The 14,733-nt window shown below is 37.5% G+C and overlaps 2 protein-coding genes across 3 annotated transcripts; one reads left to right on the top strand and one right to left on the bottom strand.

Annotated features, from left to right (window-relative positions):
* Nucleotides 1–451: 451 nt before the first annotated feature.
* On the top strand, nt 452–3,054 carry selenok (selenoprotein K). 2 transcript variants are annotated; one of them, XM_028454075.1, is made up of 5 exons: nt 452–573; nt 916–1,006; nt 1,204–1,278; nt 2,551–2,646; nt 2,766–3,054. In XM_028454075.1, the coding sequence occupies exons 1-5, from the start codon at nt 555–557 to the stop codon at nt 2,767–2,769; spliced, it is 285 nt and encodes a 94-aa protein (XP_028309876.1). In that variant the 5' UTR covers nt 452–554; the 3' UTR covers nt 2,770–3,054. The 2 variants fall into 2 exon arrangements, with proteins under 2 accessions (XP_028309876.1, XP_028309878.1); XM_028454077.1 differs by lacking the exon at nt 2,766–3,054 and having other exon boundaries at nt 2,551–2,650.
* Nucleotides 3,055–3,397: 343 nt separating this feature from the next.
* On the bottom strand, nt 3,398–12,381 carry actr8 (actin related protein 8). The gene is made up of 13 exons (XM_028454074.1): nt 12,247–12,381; nt 11,459–11,629; nt 11,287–11,397; nt 11,037–11,141; nt 9,257–9,430; nt 8,719–8,812; nt 8,502–8,634; nt 7,161–7,314; nt 6,978–7,073; nt 6,132–6,272; nt 4,857–5,166; nt 4,617–4,780; nt 3,398–3,685 (listed from the first exon to the last, which is right to left on the bottom strand). The coding sequence occupies exons 1-13, from the start codon at nt 12,379–12,381 to the stop codon at nt 3,542–3,544; spliced, it is 1,932 nt and encodes a 643-aa protein (XP_028309875.1). The 3' UTR covers nt 3,398–3,541.
* Nucleotides 12,382–14,733: the final 2,352 nt, after the last annotated feature.

Raw genomic sequence — 14,733 nt, 5'->3', positions numbered from 1 at the left:
TTATTATAATTAAATTATGGATAAAAAAATGTAGGGGTTTTTTTTATTCTTAAGGTAGATGCCAAATTTAATATTTTAAAATGAGCAGAAATCAATGTTTCTATCTTTAGAAAAACAGCAAATATTTCCTTAAAATAAATGTTTTGTTGTTTCTAAATTTGTTTTAGAACATTTGTCTACATCCAATCTAAACATTTTATTAATAAAATAATTTGATGAATAAATGTCATTTTAGAAATTTGAAGTTGATTTTTTTTTTTTTAATATATTTTGGGGGGATGGAACATTTTAAATATGATGTTCTGATGGCTGAAATTTCAGATTTATTGTAGGTTTTTTTTTTTTTTTTTAATTAGATGATTGTTTTTATTTTATGTTTGCATGCTAATATGCTACTCAAGGATTCGGCCAATGGGATTCAGCCAATGGGATTCAGCCAATAGAATTCAACCAATGGGATTGGGCCATGTGTGTGTGACGTGGCAATGAACCCGGAAGTTGGGCAGCCTTCGTAAACAAAACACAGCCGATAGTGGCTTCTTCTTCTCTAAAGGATGGTTTACGTGTCCAACGGTGAGAAGTTTAGTCACTAATATATGAATACGTAAAGCTTGATGTGTTCCTAAGCTCATATATTCAGTTTATAATCAGAAATGTGTTGTAAACGGAGTGTTTGTTAGCATTTAGCCGGGCAGCTAGCTTAGCTCTGCTGAATCTGCGTAGTTGAAGAAGAAACTCATGCGATTTAGATTTCTAGAAAGTTCCTTAACATTTCACTGTTACCTCTGACTAGCACATAAACCAGCTGATGTCTATAGGACAGCTAGTCAGAGATGTTAGTGAAGTAAATCTATGATTAGTTAATAATAGTGTTTTATTTCTCATGTGTTGTGTGTATCTCTTTAAATGTCTCAGGCCAGGTCCTGAACAGCAGGTTACAGTCTCCATGGAGACTTTCCCTCCTGGTGGATCTGTTCTGGGAAGCAGTGGAATTCTTTGGCCTGTTGTGAGTCTCCATCATACCTTATCTGAATGTAGACGGAAACTAGTGAATCCATGTGCTCAACTTTTTTTAAAGCTGTGTTTTTGTGTACGTGTACTAAGGAAACGGATTGTTTCATTACCAGATTGATTGTTATGTAGTTGTTTTACTGAAATAATGAGAAACCAAACATACTAACGCTGCTGTTTCCTCTCCATCAGTTTTAAGACCATGTTCCAGCCAGATTTGACTAAAAAAGGACAGTCGGCTTCTTCCCGCTACAGTGATGACAGAGGGTGAGTTCTTGGAACTATATAATGCAAAATACATAGTAATAATACTCGCACTTTACATGTCAGAATAGTGAAGCACTATAATTAACATAACAGACTCTATAGTGTCTATAAATCATTTAAATATTTTTGGAGAATTAGCATTTGGAATTTACAGTGTCATTTGTAACAGTGAATATTTATTGTATATTGTTGGATTTACCACTTCACTAAACCCCATTTAGGGCTCTATTCTCTCCCTGTACGTAAGTCAATCACTGAGCGCCTCATCCCAGTTATGCAGTCAGGGCGGAGCCTCTCTGAAATGTGGGCGTTCCCATTCAAATCTGGCCTTGCACGTATTCTCTCGTCTGCTTTAGTTTTTTCCTCCTATGTTCTTCTGAACCTGGAATAAGTGCAGCGCCCCCATAAGGTCAAACATGATATTGCACTAGAAGTATGGATTCAGTTACAATTTAGGCCACACCCACTCATAATATTGCAGAAGAGACTCAGAAAGAACAGTCACGGGGGTGGGAGGAGTCACACAAGCAAGCCAAACGATTGACCATCAGCGTTTCTTATATGTTCACATTTACCAGTTCTAGACGGAACAAAATGTTACATTTTATTATATTTCATCTACTCCTTGTCCTGGGAGAATGTGTGCTGCATCATGGAGCTGATCAGCTGTGTGCACCAGAGGTGTGCACGTCAGCTGCTGCAGTTTGTTACAGTGAAACTCTGACAGACATCAGACTAATGAAACTATTGTAACACTGTGTGTAACGTTTGATCCACTACAGAGTAAATAAGTGAAACGACGATGATCATTGATCATTTCTGAATGTAAGAAGTTAATAAAATCAGGCTTTCTAAACTAACAAACGTTAATCTGAGGAAAAAGAGATTTTAACTGTGGCTCAGACAGAATAATGTGTCCGATCCTTACCCTGCAATAATCTGATCAATAATCTGATCAAACCCATTACATTGTTTATCAACGAAGGGGTTTCATTTTAAAAGTGCGCTTTATCATTTTCACAGATTTCTATGACATTTGGGAAAACTCCATGTTCCATGATTTCTAGACAGCCCAAAAATAACGACATAAGGCCCCGCCTCCTTAGCTTCAGACCGCCTTCATTCATAGACTAACGCGCTTGTGGTTGCTTAACGTGCAGTGGGTGTGTCAGGAACCTGGACTGGAGAATACGATCAGGAGAGAGGAGCGTAAAAAAGTGCTTTTAATTCTTTTTTGTATATTTGTTTTCTTCCATTTCCATTCCTCTGCAGTCCTCCGGGTCCCCCTGGTGGTAGGAGGCGAATGGGTCGAATAACCCACGGAGCTGGACCCAACGCTCCACCAATGGGTGGAGGAGGATGAGGAAGGTGAAGAACATCTTTCTACATTTCTCAATCCTCTGCTGTGTTGTAATCTAGACCAGAGAAGGTGATACATCTTTAATTTTCCTGTAAGTGTTTTCATGAATTTGTGTTTTTCTCTCCAGGTAAACGTCTACACATCCATGTGTAGACGTTGGGTTCACAGCCCCATCATCATCAGCTGCTGCTGCCTCACAGCAGTTTAATGACGCCTTTCTGGGAATTCCTACTCGTAGGGGCCGGACTGGCTGATACAGCAGCTAACGCATCACTTCCTCCTCTTTTCCACTATGTTATGCAGTCACACTAATGAGATTTGCAACTTAACTTAATTTGTTTTTTTTTCTTTTCTGGAAATAATTGGAATTATTTTTGAAACACTTCAGTTTAAATAAAGTTTTAGAACTGATCTCATGTTTCCAGTGTTGTGTGTTAATGCTGTTACGTTTGTGTTTCATTAAGATCAAATATATTAAAATAGCCATTGCCATTATCTGTTAAAGCACAGGTTCACAACCTTTGGGTCGTGACCCTATTTTTATATCACAAATTTCTGACGACTCCAGAGACCGTTTTGTCCTGTAGAATTAGTTTTTCATCATGTTTGTTATACAGAATTAGTGCACATTAGTGACCACATTAGATCATTTAGTTCAAATAAAATGCAGTAGAAAAATATATTTCAGAATGTAAAAGTATAGAACACTTATGTTTGAGATTGTGTGTGACAAAGAATAACACAATAATAATAATAAAATACATGTTACATCATTTTATTTGTATAGTACTGCAGTTTAAATGTCAGTGTGTTGTGTATAAATAAAGATCCGACCTCCTCACATAGGGGTGAACCATATATTTCACACCACTGTGCATGTGATACAGCTGCGTCGTCTCTTTTCTACCAAACAAAAGCAGCTCGTTCACGCAGCATTCTGACTCCAAAGCGCTGCCACTCCCTGTGGTGGATCCACATCTCCTGGGTGGTGTCCAGACAGGCCAGCACCGCCCCCCCCTTCCAAGAGATCAGCTGAGGGTCCATGTCCTACAGCAGAGGAGATCAATACTCAGTGACCCCTGAGGGTCATTTCAACTCATTATCAGGACATCCCACACACTTTGGTCTGAAAAAATACTAATAATCAATAATTAATTATTAGACACAGAGCCAAGCTACAATAACCTCATGTAAAGGATTTACAATATTCACAAGTGGTGAAATAACTTAAGTTACTTAAAGAAAACATGTTTTATATTATCAGAATGGGTAACATTTATACTATAAATTAAAACAGATCAGATTATTTATTACATTCCCACATGTAGTTATGGATCAATGAAAATAGTTTTAACAAAAATGTTAATATTTCCAGAGCGTGTGAGCCTAGAACCAATCCATTTCTGTGACTAATCATTAGTGATGTGAACAGTCTATGTTCATAGCTCTAAGCTGATCACATTACAGGGAGCTGAGACATATGCTAAGTAGTTTACTGAACATGTTCCAGACCCAAACACACACTGACTTTGTGACTATTTAGAGGAGCTGACATGTCCACCAGATATGATGTATAGCAGATCTATTTCTATATTCTGAGAGAGTGGGTGGAGCTTATTACTATATTTACCTTTCTATGTGATGGAGTTACAGACATACTGGAAGATGAACATGGAAGAAAAATATACAGTGTGCAAATTGAATAATCACAGAACAACTGGTTAAAAATGTTTTGAAAATGTCAATATTTTGAGTAATTTTTTTGTAAAAAAGTCAGATTATTATTTTTTTTTTTAACTTCATACGGTTCATGTAGTTAACTAGTGTCACTAACAAATGGAAGATGTGCCAAAAGCACATCTTCCATTTGTTTTCAGACCAAAGTGTGTGAAACATCAGTTGAAATGATCCTTTAAATAATAAACATTGTGTTTCGGTGCCACAGATCCATCACTACATGAACATCTCGTCCTGTTACCTTTGGTCGTGTGATCACTTCCACGTTGTCCACCAGTCGTCTGAAGGATGGAGGCATTTTATTGATGATTCGGTGAAGAAGAAACTCCTGAGCTCCGTGAAACCTGAGCCCCCCTCCCACCACTAGGATGGAGCTGTACATCTTCCTCTTAGTTTCATCTGATGCTGTGAGACAAAAAAGAACCTTAATAATAATTATAATGAACTGGTGCAGCACATTATTTGCGCTCCCTGTGCTCACCACAGCAGTCGATGCTGTGCAGTATGGCTTTATCCAGACCCAGGGCTTTACTCTCAAACTGGCTGATGATGGATGTTTTCCTGGAGAGGTGGGAGGAGGCGGAGTCCTCCATGTCTCCTCCCACCATCAGACACTCCCCGTGGACAGACCCGTGCTCCATCTCTCCCTGGGCTCCCACAACTCCACCGCTGCTCCCACAGGTCCTGGTCAGGTCTGAGAGCTCCACCATCCCCCCCTGAGTGCTCATCTCCCCCTCCAGTCCCCCACCAGGACGGGGGACGGTCTTACGGTCTGCAGCAGATTTGGACGACTTTTGGGGAAAAAGAAAGATTAATAAGTTAAAATAAAACAGTAATAATGAGAAGCCTAATAAATTCAGAGAGCATTAAATTATTAGACTGCATACCCCCCCCCCCCCCCCCCACCTTCTTTTAAGTATTTCTTTGTCTTTTCTTTATTTCTTACTTTTTATTTTCTTTGTAATAAGTTAATCTTATGCGTGCTATTCAGTATGGTATTGATTGCTCATTTAATAAATTTGTTGCATGAATACCATAATTTACAAAATGTAAAAAATGTTTTAATTGTTAACTAAAATAAAAAGTAAAAAAATTAAACAAAAGATTAGGTCTGCATTAGATATGGGATGGGAACAAAATGTAACGTGGAACTTAAATGTAAATATAATGATTTACATTGACATGTAAAATGGAGCGGAACAAGAATTATAAAGATTAATTTCCTTTTTGGTATTCTTAATCATTTTGCCACAGATTGTAAATAATTCATAGTCATTTCCTGTATTTTTGACTACTGCAAAATGTGGTTTTTTTATGCCGGTGATTAGTTTAATTTAGTTTTTAAGTTTTAATTTATTTAAGAAATATATTAATTTCATTATTAAACATGTTAATTGTTGCATGTTTGTTTATTTAATACGTGCACTGAATTTAATTTTTTGTTTTCTTAAGCTTTTTATCACAGATTGTAAACAATGTTTTAATATTTACTGTATTTTTGACGACTGTACTTTTGAAAAAAGATTTATGCAGGAGATTAGTTTAATTTAGTTTTTGATTCATTATTAAATTTGATGTCACTTGTTCCATTAGCTCAATAAATTTGAAAATGTGTTATTTGTCATGATAATTTGGGGGGCAATGGGCACCGGTGGGACTGGAACGTTCTTTGTTTAAAGTGAGGAACACCCCAAAAAAGTTCTGAAATGAAAACACAATCGACCAATGGATTAAACGTCATGTACGACTGGTTTACCTGGTCCTGTTTGCTCTGCGTGGCCAGTAGATAATGTTCATCATGAGGATCCATTGAGTCGCCATGGGAACGATACGGTAGTGACGTCATTTTCTGACCAACGATCCCAAACGTAGACGGATAGAAAAGAGCCATCGGCGCCTGAGGAGGAAAAAGAAAAAGTCTTAACTTAGGTTAAATTTAGCAAAGAATTCATTATTTCCAGCATATTTCATACTTTTATTGCACAGAACTATGTTAAATCTATCTATAAAGGTGTGTGTGTGTGTGTGTGTGTGTGTGTGTGTGTGTGTGTGTGTGTGTGTGTGTGTGTGTGTGTGTGTGTGTGTGCGTTCCACAAATATCTCTGCAACTCAGGAATAGACAGAGCTGAGACATTCAACATGGCTGCTGCTTGGTTCAAGGGTGTGAAACGTTGAATTTGTTTGGACTAAAATGATACTGTTCATAAATAATTTCATAAAATTGTCTTAAATGCAGCTTTGCAGAACAGCTCAATGTTGACAGGTAGTCATGGTAACTCAGGATAGATTAAAGTGGGTCGAATATCCTAAAAAAACACCCCGTAAATATTGACCAGCAGGTGTCATCAGTGAGTGATGTTTGTAACTAAGGTGAGTAATAATAAATAATTAAAAATAACAAAATAAAAATAAAAATAGACTATATATACAGTATGTAGCCTATATTTCAGTGCTAGATATTATACTCTGCATAGTTCATTTAGTCGACTAGAGACACACACACACCTCTCTCTCAGCAAGCTGCAGATGTATGCTAGCCTATATTACAATGCTAAATATTAAACCTCCCACTGCACTAGTAACTTATAAATGCATTATTCACCTGTAATTTTTCATCTCCGAGCCGAACTTGGTAAAGGAGGGAGGGGGCTTCTGGAAAACGTGTCTGAAATTCATGATCCTGTAGTCCTGATATGTCCTGAATGAAATAAAACAATGTGATCAAAGCTGTGCTCTCACTGAACCATAACCCCCCTCCCCCTCCCCCCAATAACTAAAACCAAACCTGATGTAGATGACAGAACGTCTCCTTCAGATGCTGCAGCAGCTGACAGTCCAGCCTGTTGGTCAGCTGACACTCTCTGTATGGGAAACCTGCTCTTTGTAGAAGCCAGAACAACGTTCTAGTCACGTCTGCGCCGCTGTACGCCAAACACATCCTTTAGGGACCGAAACGAAGTTATTTAAACAAGTTAATGCACAATATCACAGAGGTCCTCATGTATCAACCGTGTGTGAAAAACGGTGTAAATCTGAGTTCAAATTGTGTCGTAGGACATTATCAAAGATTGTTATCTGACCAATCACAGCGTACAAAGGATCAGCTACTGAGCAGGAGACGTCTGCCCCCCTGTGTGCACTGAGAACAACTACACAACAGAGATCCTGGAAACACACACGGAAAATATGACGTTAATATCAGCGTCAGTCTGCACGCTTTAGGCAATAAATATCACATTAAAAGAAATTAACGATATAAACGCTTAAAAAAAGTTTTAAAATGACTAAATGTTTTCCATTGTCTGTGTTTATTAGGATTTCAGCCATTTTTACCAATAATTCATCACATTACTGATGTCAGTAACATGGGCTTTTATTTTAAACATTTTATTTTGTCAACACTTGTAATATTGACCTCTCTGCCTGGTTTTAGTTTGTGCTTAATTTGTCTCTAAAATGATCAGTAAATGTCCTGTGAGGAAGTGCTTTTACCCTGTTTTTATAACACTTTAGACTTCCAATAAATGTCAGTTGTTTTTTATAACAATTTATTACATGTTCTACCAGTGTAAAATCAGTTTAAAATGAGAAAAACACAAAAACTAAATACATATGAATAGCAGTTTTTTTTTCAGTAAAGATATAAAATTCAGAATGTCTAAAACTATTCACAATAAAAAGATACCAATGATTCCAGGCCATTTCATGGTAACTATTGCACACAATTTACACGCAATTTCTTTGCGTGCTTTTCCATGAAGAAGAAGAGAATGTGATTACTGTAATGTTTGTATGTTGACAGTAAAGTGTAACATGTTAGTTTTCAGAAACAGCTGGAATTTTTCCAATAAAACAAGTTTTAACAGAGTTACGGTCGGTGCTAAAGGGTTAAATGTCAGCTGAGGTGAGTTTAATACTTTATTTTTAGTCTCACTCAGATTATTTACACAAACTCAGACCTGACGTGAGATGTGATCGTAGCCAACATTGATAAATACTCAAACACACGTCGTACGCTCAGATCTGAACGTATTAACAGATGATAAATGAGGACCAGTGTGTGTTTATGTCAGATGTTGAAAGAACCGATTAAAACAGCTGGTTTATCATTAAATGTGGTTTTTACCTTGAGTTTCTATGGGACACTCCATCTTCTACACAGCACAGACTGGTTTTCTGGTCTCCTACGTCCACCACACACGCACTACTCAACCCACTCCCAAACGTAGCGCACACGGACTCCTGATGAACAATTAACGCTGGAACCACACAGAGGAATTAAAGAGATTACACAACACTAACCCTGGAATATGTATAATGATAATCCATATATGTTGGTATACCTGAAAAGCCCATGTTTAGCAGCAGCATGTTGACCACCTCCTTAACGTGTTGTCTGTTGTAGATATCTGGCACCAGTAGAATACATCTGTAATACTATCAACCACACCACAAATAAACATTAGTGCAAAAAAAAAGTGTTTGAATGCAAAAAAAGATTTGAAACCCAAATAAATGCATTTGAACTCTTTTTTTTATTGAAAATGTTTTGTTTTTTTAATTGAAAATGTGTTTTTTGATTGAAGTGATTTATTTTTTTTATTGAAAAATATTTTTGGGGGTTTGAAGTGATTTTTTTGTTTGAAAATATTTTTTTTCTGATTGAAAAGGATTTTTTTATTGAAGCAAACTTTTTTCGATTTAAGTTTTTTTTATTCATCAAAACTTTATTTCGGATAAATACAAAGTCCATAGCAGACGTAACACAGACACATCAACAAATATGGTTTTGTTTAGCTCCATATGAATCTTGTCTCTATATTTGTCTCTGATAATAAAACTATTTCTGTTTCTGATGCAGCATCACACAGTTGTTCCTGCCTTTAAATCTTTCCGTGGGATCTCCAGATGTTTGTGGATGACGTGACTCCAGATGTTCTCCAGATCAGCCAGAACTGCAGTCAGTGAACCTCCAGGACCCGTGTGCACGTTGAGCTGCCCTCTGACTATTGGCCAGTGGACGTTATAACAGTCTGACGGGTTCACATACAGAGCCTGGAGGATAGAAGCATTTTAAACTGAAGAATCGATGAAACAAACAGAAAACATTATAATCACCATTATTTCAGTCAAAATAGTTTAGTAAAAAAATGATTCACTTTGGTATTAAAACAGATACTCTAAGAACACTATTTTAGAAAAAGGCGTTGGACACTCAAAAATTCAATATGGTGGACATTTTTCAAGATGGCTGCCATCGCTATTCAAATAATTATTATATAACCAAAAAATGCTTGCATCGAGTCAAACGAGGTGTCAGCAGAAAGGTGTGGTCCTCCTGAGTCCAAATATGTTCATCTCCCCCGAGTAGAGTCAGAACTGCGCCCACTAAAGGCGACGCCTCGTTTGACCAGATCTGAGCATTTTGGGATTTTTCCCAAGTTTTTTGAGGTGATTGAGTGTTTGGTGTTTGGCCCTTACAGAGCATCTGTGCCAAATGTCATGCTTTTATACCAAAGTGAACGATTTTCTTGAAATATGTAATTAAACTGCGGCACTAAAATGTATTTATCAACCAAAAAGTTATTTATTTCTTGTAAAAAAATAATGTAAAATATTTTCTTTAAACATAAATAAAATCCTTCAAACACTAAAACCAAGTATGTTCACTTTTACACTTTTACACGTGACGTGTCTTTGTTCTAGGTTTTCATTCAAACCCAAAGTGTTTCCATATAAAATCATAACTTGCCTTGTTTACCAAGCGTTTATAATGCGTTACAAGACCACTAGCAACAACTTTCCTCGTGTTAGCCTGCAGGCTAGCTTTAGCTTTAGCATTGAGAGGGGCGGGGCTTAGGACCTTGCATGTGCGTGCAGTAAACAGCTCAAATTTAGTATTAATCATCATTTTTTCTCGTGTGTGCCAAGCTTTATTTTTTGTAGATATTCTAAATCATGGAAGTTTGCAAATAAAACATATATAATTAAAAAAAAAAATTAAAAACGATTTTTTTTAAATCGTTTCTTTTCTTTGTTTATGTAATCGTTGAGGGCAGTGTTTCTCAAATGGGGGTACGTGTACCCCTAGAGGTACGCAATGGCACTACAGGGGGTACTTGAGAAAGAGAGAGAGGAAAATTAACAAATTAAAGCATTAAAATATGGGGCTTTATAAAGTTTATTTTTAGTTAAAAATGATAATAAAACTAAATATTATAACTCACAAAAGAACAACAAAAACACACACAAAAAAAATACATATATACTGAATAATAAAAAGAACACACAAACAACAAAATACACAAAATGATGATAGAAATTATTCCGATTAGAACACAGTGTTGACCGTAAATGATAAAAACTATATAAATAAATCTATTCAGGAGGAACTAAATACTGTTTCATTCACTTATTTACAAAATGAGATTCTTTAAAATGTGTGTTATCACTCATTCATTCTATTATTAGGATCTATTGATGTTTTTAAATAGAATTCTGAGCAAAATGTTGTAGTCGGACATAAAGGGGGATGTGGATTCAGAAGTTAGATAAAGGGGTACTAGAGTCTAAAAAGTTTGAGAACCACTTGTTGAGGATATTAATTAAAATAATTGTAATGGTTCTTAATGAAACATGTATTAATGACAGACGTGCTGACCTCCTCCCCCACCACGTAAGGAGGCTGATGGCTTGTGTTGGTCCACTTCACCCTGGAGCTGCTGTCCAGGACTGCTGGACGGATCTGGCAGTTATAAACTCTGGCCTACACACGCACACGCACGCACACACACGCGCACACACACACACACACACACACGCACACACACACACACACACACACACACACACACACACACACACACTTAATTAACACATGTATTACTGCTAATCAAACACATGAATCCAACCTGTTCAGCAGAGACGGGGGTCCTCCTCACACCGTTGGACATCTTCCTGGACCAGATGGCCTGGTCCACCATCTTCAGCCCGTTCTGCCTCTGCTCAGTGCTCTCTGGTTTCTGTTGGTCAACCAAAGGTTAAACACTGGAGAAACACCTCCACCACGCACGCTTCTCTTACATTTAGACCGTCTCTCAGAAGCCACGCGTCTTCATATCGTTCTTGTCCACTTTGTTTGTGTCTGCGTGCGATGACGTGAGGAACCGTCACAGGGAGGGTGTCTGTGGCACGGCCGATACGGAGCCACCTGGAACCAGGGTGGATGACCATTATGAAGTTACTCTGGATTTGCTGTAGAACAGGAGATAAAAATGAAAAGTCATTATTATGTGGACACCAGAATAATCAATAATCATTAAATGTCATTCCAAAGTCTTACATGTTGAAACTAATTCTTGTGGAATAACTGCTCTATTCATTCAGAAAAGTTATTTGTGTGTAATTGGCACAAGTAATAAAAAAACAACGTGTGAGTAAATGTTGGATTTCATGTTTACAGCCATCATTTTATTTGTGTAATTATCAGCTTTTGTCAATGAGCTTTTATTTTTGTACTTCCGGTAAATTTGCATATAAGATAAATATTTTGTTTCAACCGTGTTGCTAAATGTTGCTAAATGTTACAATGGGCGCCCCATACATACAGTGTGTATATTTATTATACAAGTCATCACATTCTACTCAGTTCTCATATTTAACAACATATTTTCTCTTCATAGCAGGAGAAGTTGTGAGCAGAGGTTTTGCAGAACAAACGTGGGTTTTATCCTGAATGTTAAATGTTTCTTTTAGATAATAATAATTAATTAAAGTATCTACTGACCTGCTAAACTAATAAATCCAGTCTGTTTAAGCAGGAACACAGAGGTTTCTTTAATAAGCATTAGTTCTGTATTTATGATTCTCACCTCCTGTAGAGGACAATCAGGGATAGCAGGAGGAGCGATGGGTCTCTTCACTCCACGCTGCTGTTCTCGGTCCTTCTCCCGCTCCTTTTCTTTCTCCTTCCCGTTGTCCTGCTGCTCCTTCTCGGCCTGAGTCATCCTCACTGCTCGGTTCACTTTAAACGTCCCTAAATGCTAAATAAAAGCTTCAAAACAACGCGATCCTCAATGAAAATGTAACGCACAACCTAGTTAACTGCACTTCCGTGTTTGGTCATGTGGTTTGAAACAGCGTTTTCTATTGGTTGGATGATTTCCCTTCTGTAAACTACAGAATGTGGTTTGTTTGTTTCAAATTTTAGGAGTAAAAAAATATTTTGTAAAGTTGAACGTGAGAAAAACTAGGAAAATTAAAATAATTATATATTTATTTTTTTTAAATCTAAGTCATAATTATCAGATAGTATCTTGTAATTCATAAGAATGTATAACTATTATTGTTAATTAGGCTTCATATATAGATATATATCTATATATGAAGCCTAATATATATATATATATATATATATATATATATATATATATATATATATATATATATATATATATATATATATACACACAGTGCATAGAGAAAGTATTCACAGTGCTTCTCTTTTCCAAAAGGGATTAAATTCACTTTTTTCCTCTAAATTCTACACAATACCCCATAATGACAACTTAAAAACGTTTGTTTGAAATTTTTGGCAAATCTATTGAAAATAAAAAATGAAGAAATCACTTGTACATAAGTATTCACAGCCTTTGAGATCAAGCTCAAAATGGAGCTGAGGTGCATTCTTTTTCTACTGATCATCCTTGAGATGTTTCTACAGCCTAACTGGAGTCCACCTGTGGTAAATTCAGTTGATTGGACATGATTTGGAAAGGCACACACCTATCTATCTATAGAAGGTCCCACAGTTAACAGTGTATGTCAGACCACTAAACAAACATGAAGTCCAAGGAATTGTCTGTAGGCCTCTGAGACAGGATTGTCTGGAGAAGGGTACAGAAACATCTCTGCTGCTTTAAAGGTCCCAATGAGCACAGTGACCTCCATCATCCGTCAATGGAAGAAGTTTGGAACCACCAGGACTCTTCCTAGAGCTGGTTGTCCCTCTAAACTGAGTGATCGGGGAAGAAGGGCTTTAGTGAGGGCGGTGACTAACAACCTGATGGTCACTCTGACAGAGCTCCAGGGTTCCTCTGTGGAGAGAGGAGATCCTTCCAGCAAGACGACCATCACTGCAGCACTCCACCAATCAGGCCTGTATGGTAGAGTGACCAGACAGAAGCCACTCCTTAGTAAAAGGCACATGGCAGCCCACCTGGAGTTTGCCAAAAGGCACCTGAAAGACTCTCAGACCATGAGAAACAAAGTTCTCTGGTCTGATCAGACAAAGATTGAACTCTTTGGCGTGAATGCCAAGCGTTATGTTTGGAGGACACCAGGCACCGCTCATCACCTGGACAATACCATCCCTACAGTGAAGCATGGTGGTGGCAGCATCATGCTGTGGGGATGTTTTTCAGCAGCAGGAACCGGTAGACTAGTCAAGATTGAGGAAAAAATGAATGCAGTAATGTATAGAAACATCTTGGAAGAAAACCTGGTCCAGAACGTTCTTGACCTCAGACTGGGGCGACGGTTTATCTTTCAACAGGACAACGACCCTAAGCACACAGCCAAGATATGGAAGGAGTGGCTTCAGGACAACTCTGTGAATGTCCTACAGTGGCCCAGACTTGAATCCCATTGAACATCTCTGGAGGATCTGAAAATGGCTGTATGTTACGGCTGGTGCCTTATTGTGTTTAACCAATCCACAATGTAATATCTATCCCAATGAGCAGGACAGCAGGGAGTGGCCATCACCAAGGATGCTGATTGGTTCTCCCCAGGGTGTGGCCCTACATAAGGACTGTCTACCCCAGAAACTGGTGGAGAGCAGTAGTGGCTGTGTGACTCTCCCTTGCTTGCTGTCCACCAAGAGTGTAACTGGCTGTGTGAAGTGTGTGTGTGTATTTAGTGTTCCTGGTTTACCCAGCGTTTTGAGTTATTTCCTTGTGTTTAGTGTTCCTGGTTTAACCAGCGTTTTAGTTTGAACTGTACCTGGAATTATTGTTTATATTTTTTAAAGAAGCTGTAGGGGTGAGCTGCCATTTCATTTCCTGTTTTCTAGTGTTTTTGTGTATAGGCTTAATATAGGAGTTTATTTATTATTTTGGCCTTGGTTCACCCTGACGTTTATGCTTCTGTTTTTGTGTTTAATTGTTGGGCAATAAATGACCTTTGCCTTATTCAACTCTCTGTTTCTTTTAAATGTGTTTGTTCCTACCCTAGACTAGGGACGTAACACTGAAAATATAACATGTACATAACATGTACATTCTGTATTTCTAATAAATTTGCAAACATTTAAAAAAAAAAAAATGTTTTTCATGTTGTCATTATAGATTATTGTGTGT

The sequence above is a fragment of the Gouania willdenowi genome, chromosome 7 (genome assembly GCF_900634775.1).
Source record: "Gouania willdenowi chromosome 7, fGouWil2.1, whole genome shotgun sequence".
NCBI lineage: Eukaryota > Metazoa > Chordata > Actinopteri > Blenniiformes > Gobiesocidae > Gouania > Gouania willdenowi.
Note: the sequence above shows the minus strand (reverse complement) of the source record. Positions and strands in the feature narration are given on the sequence as shown.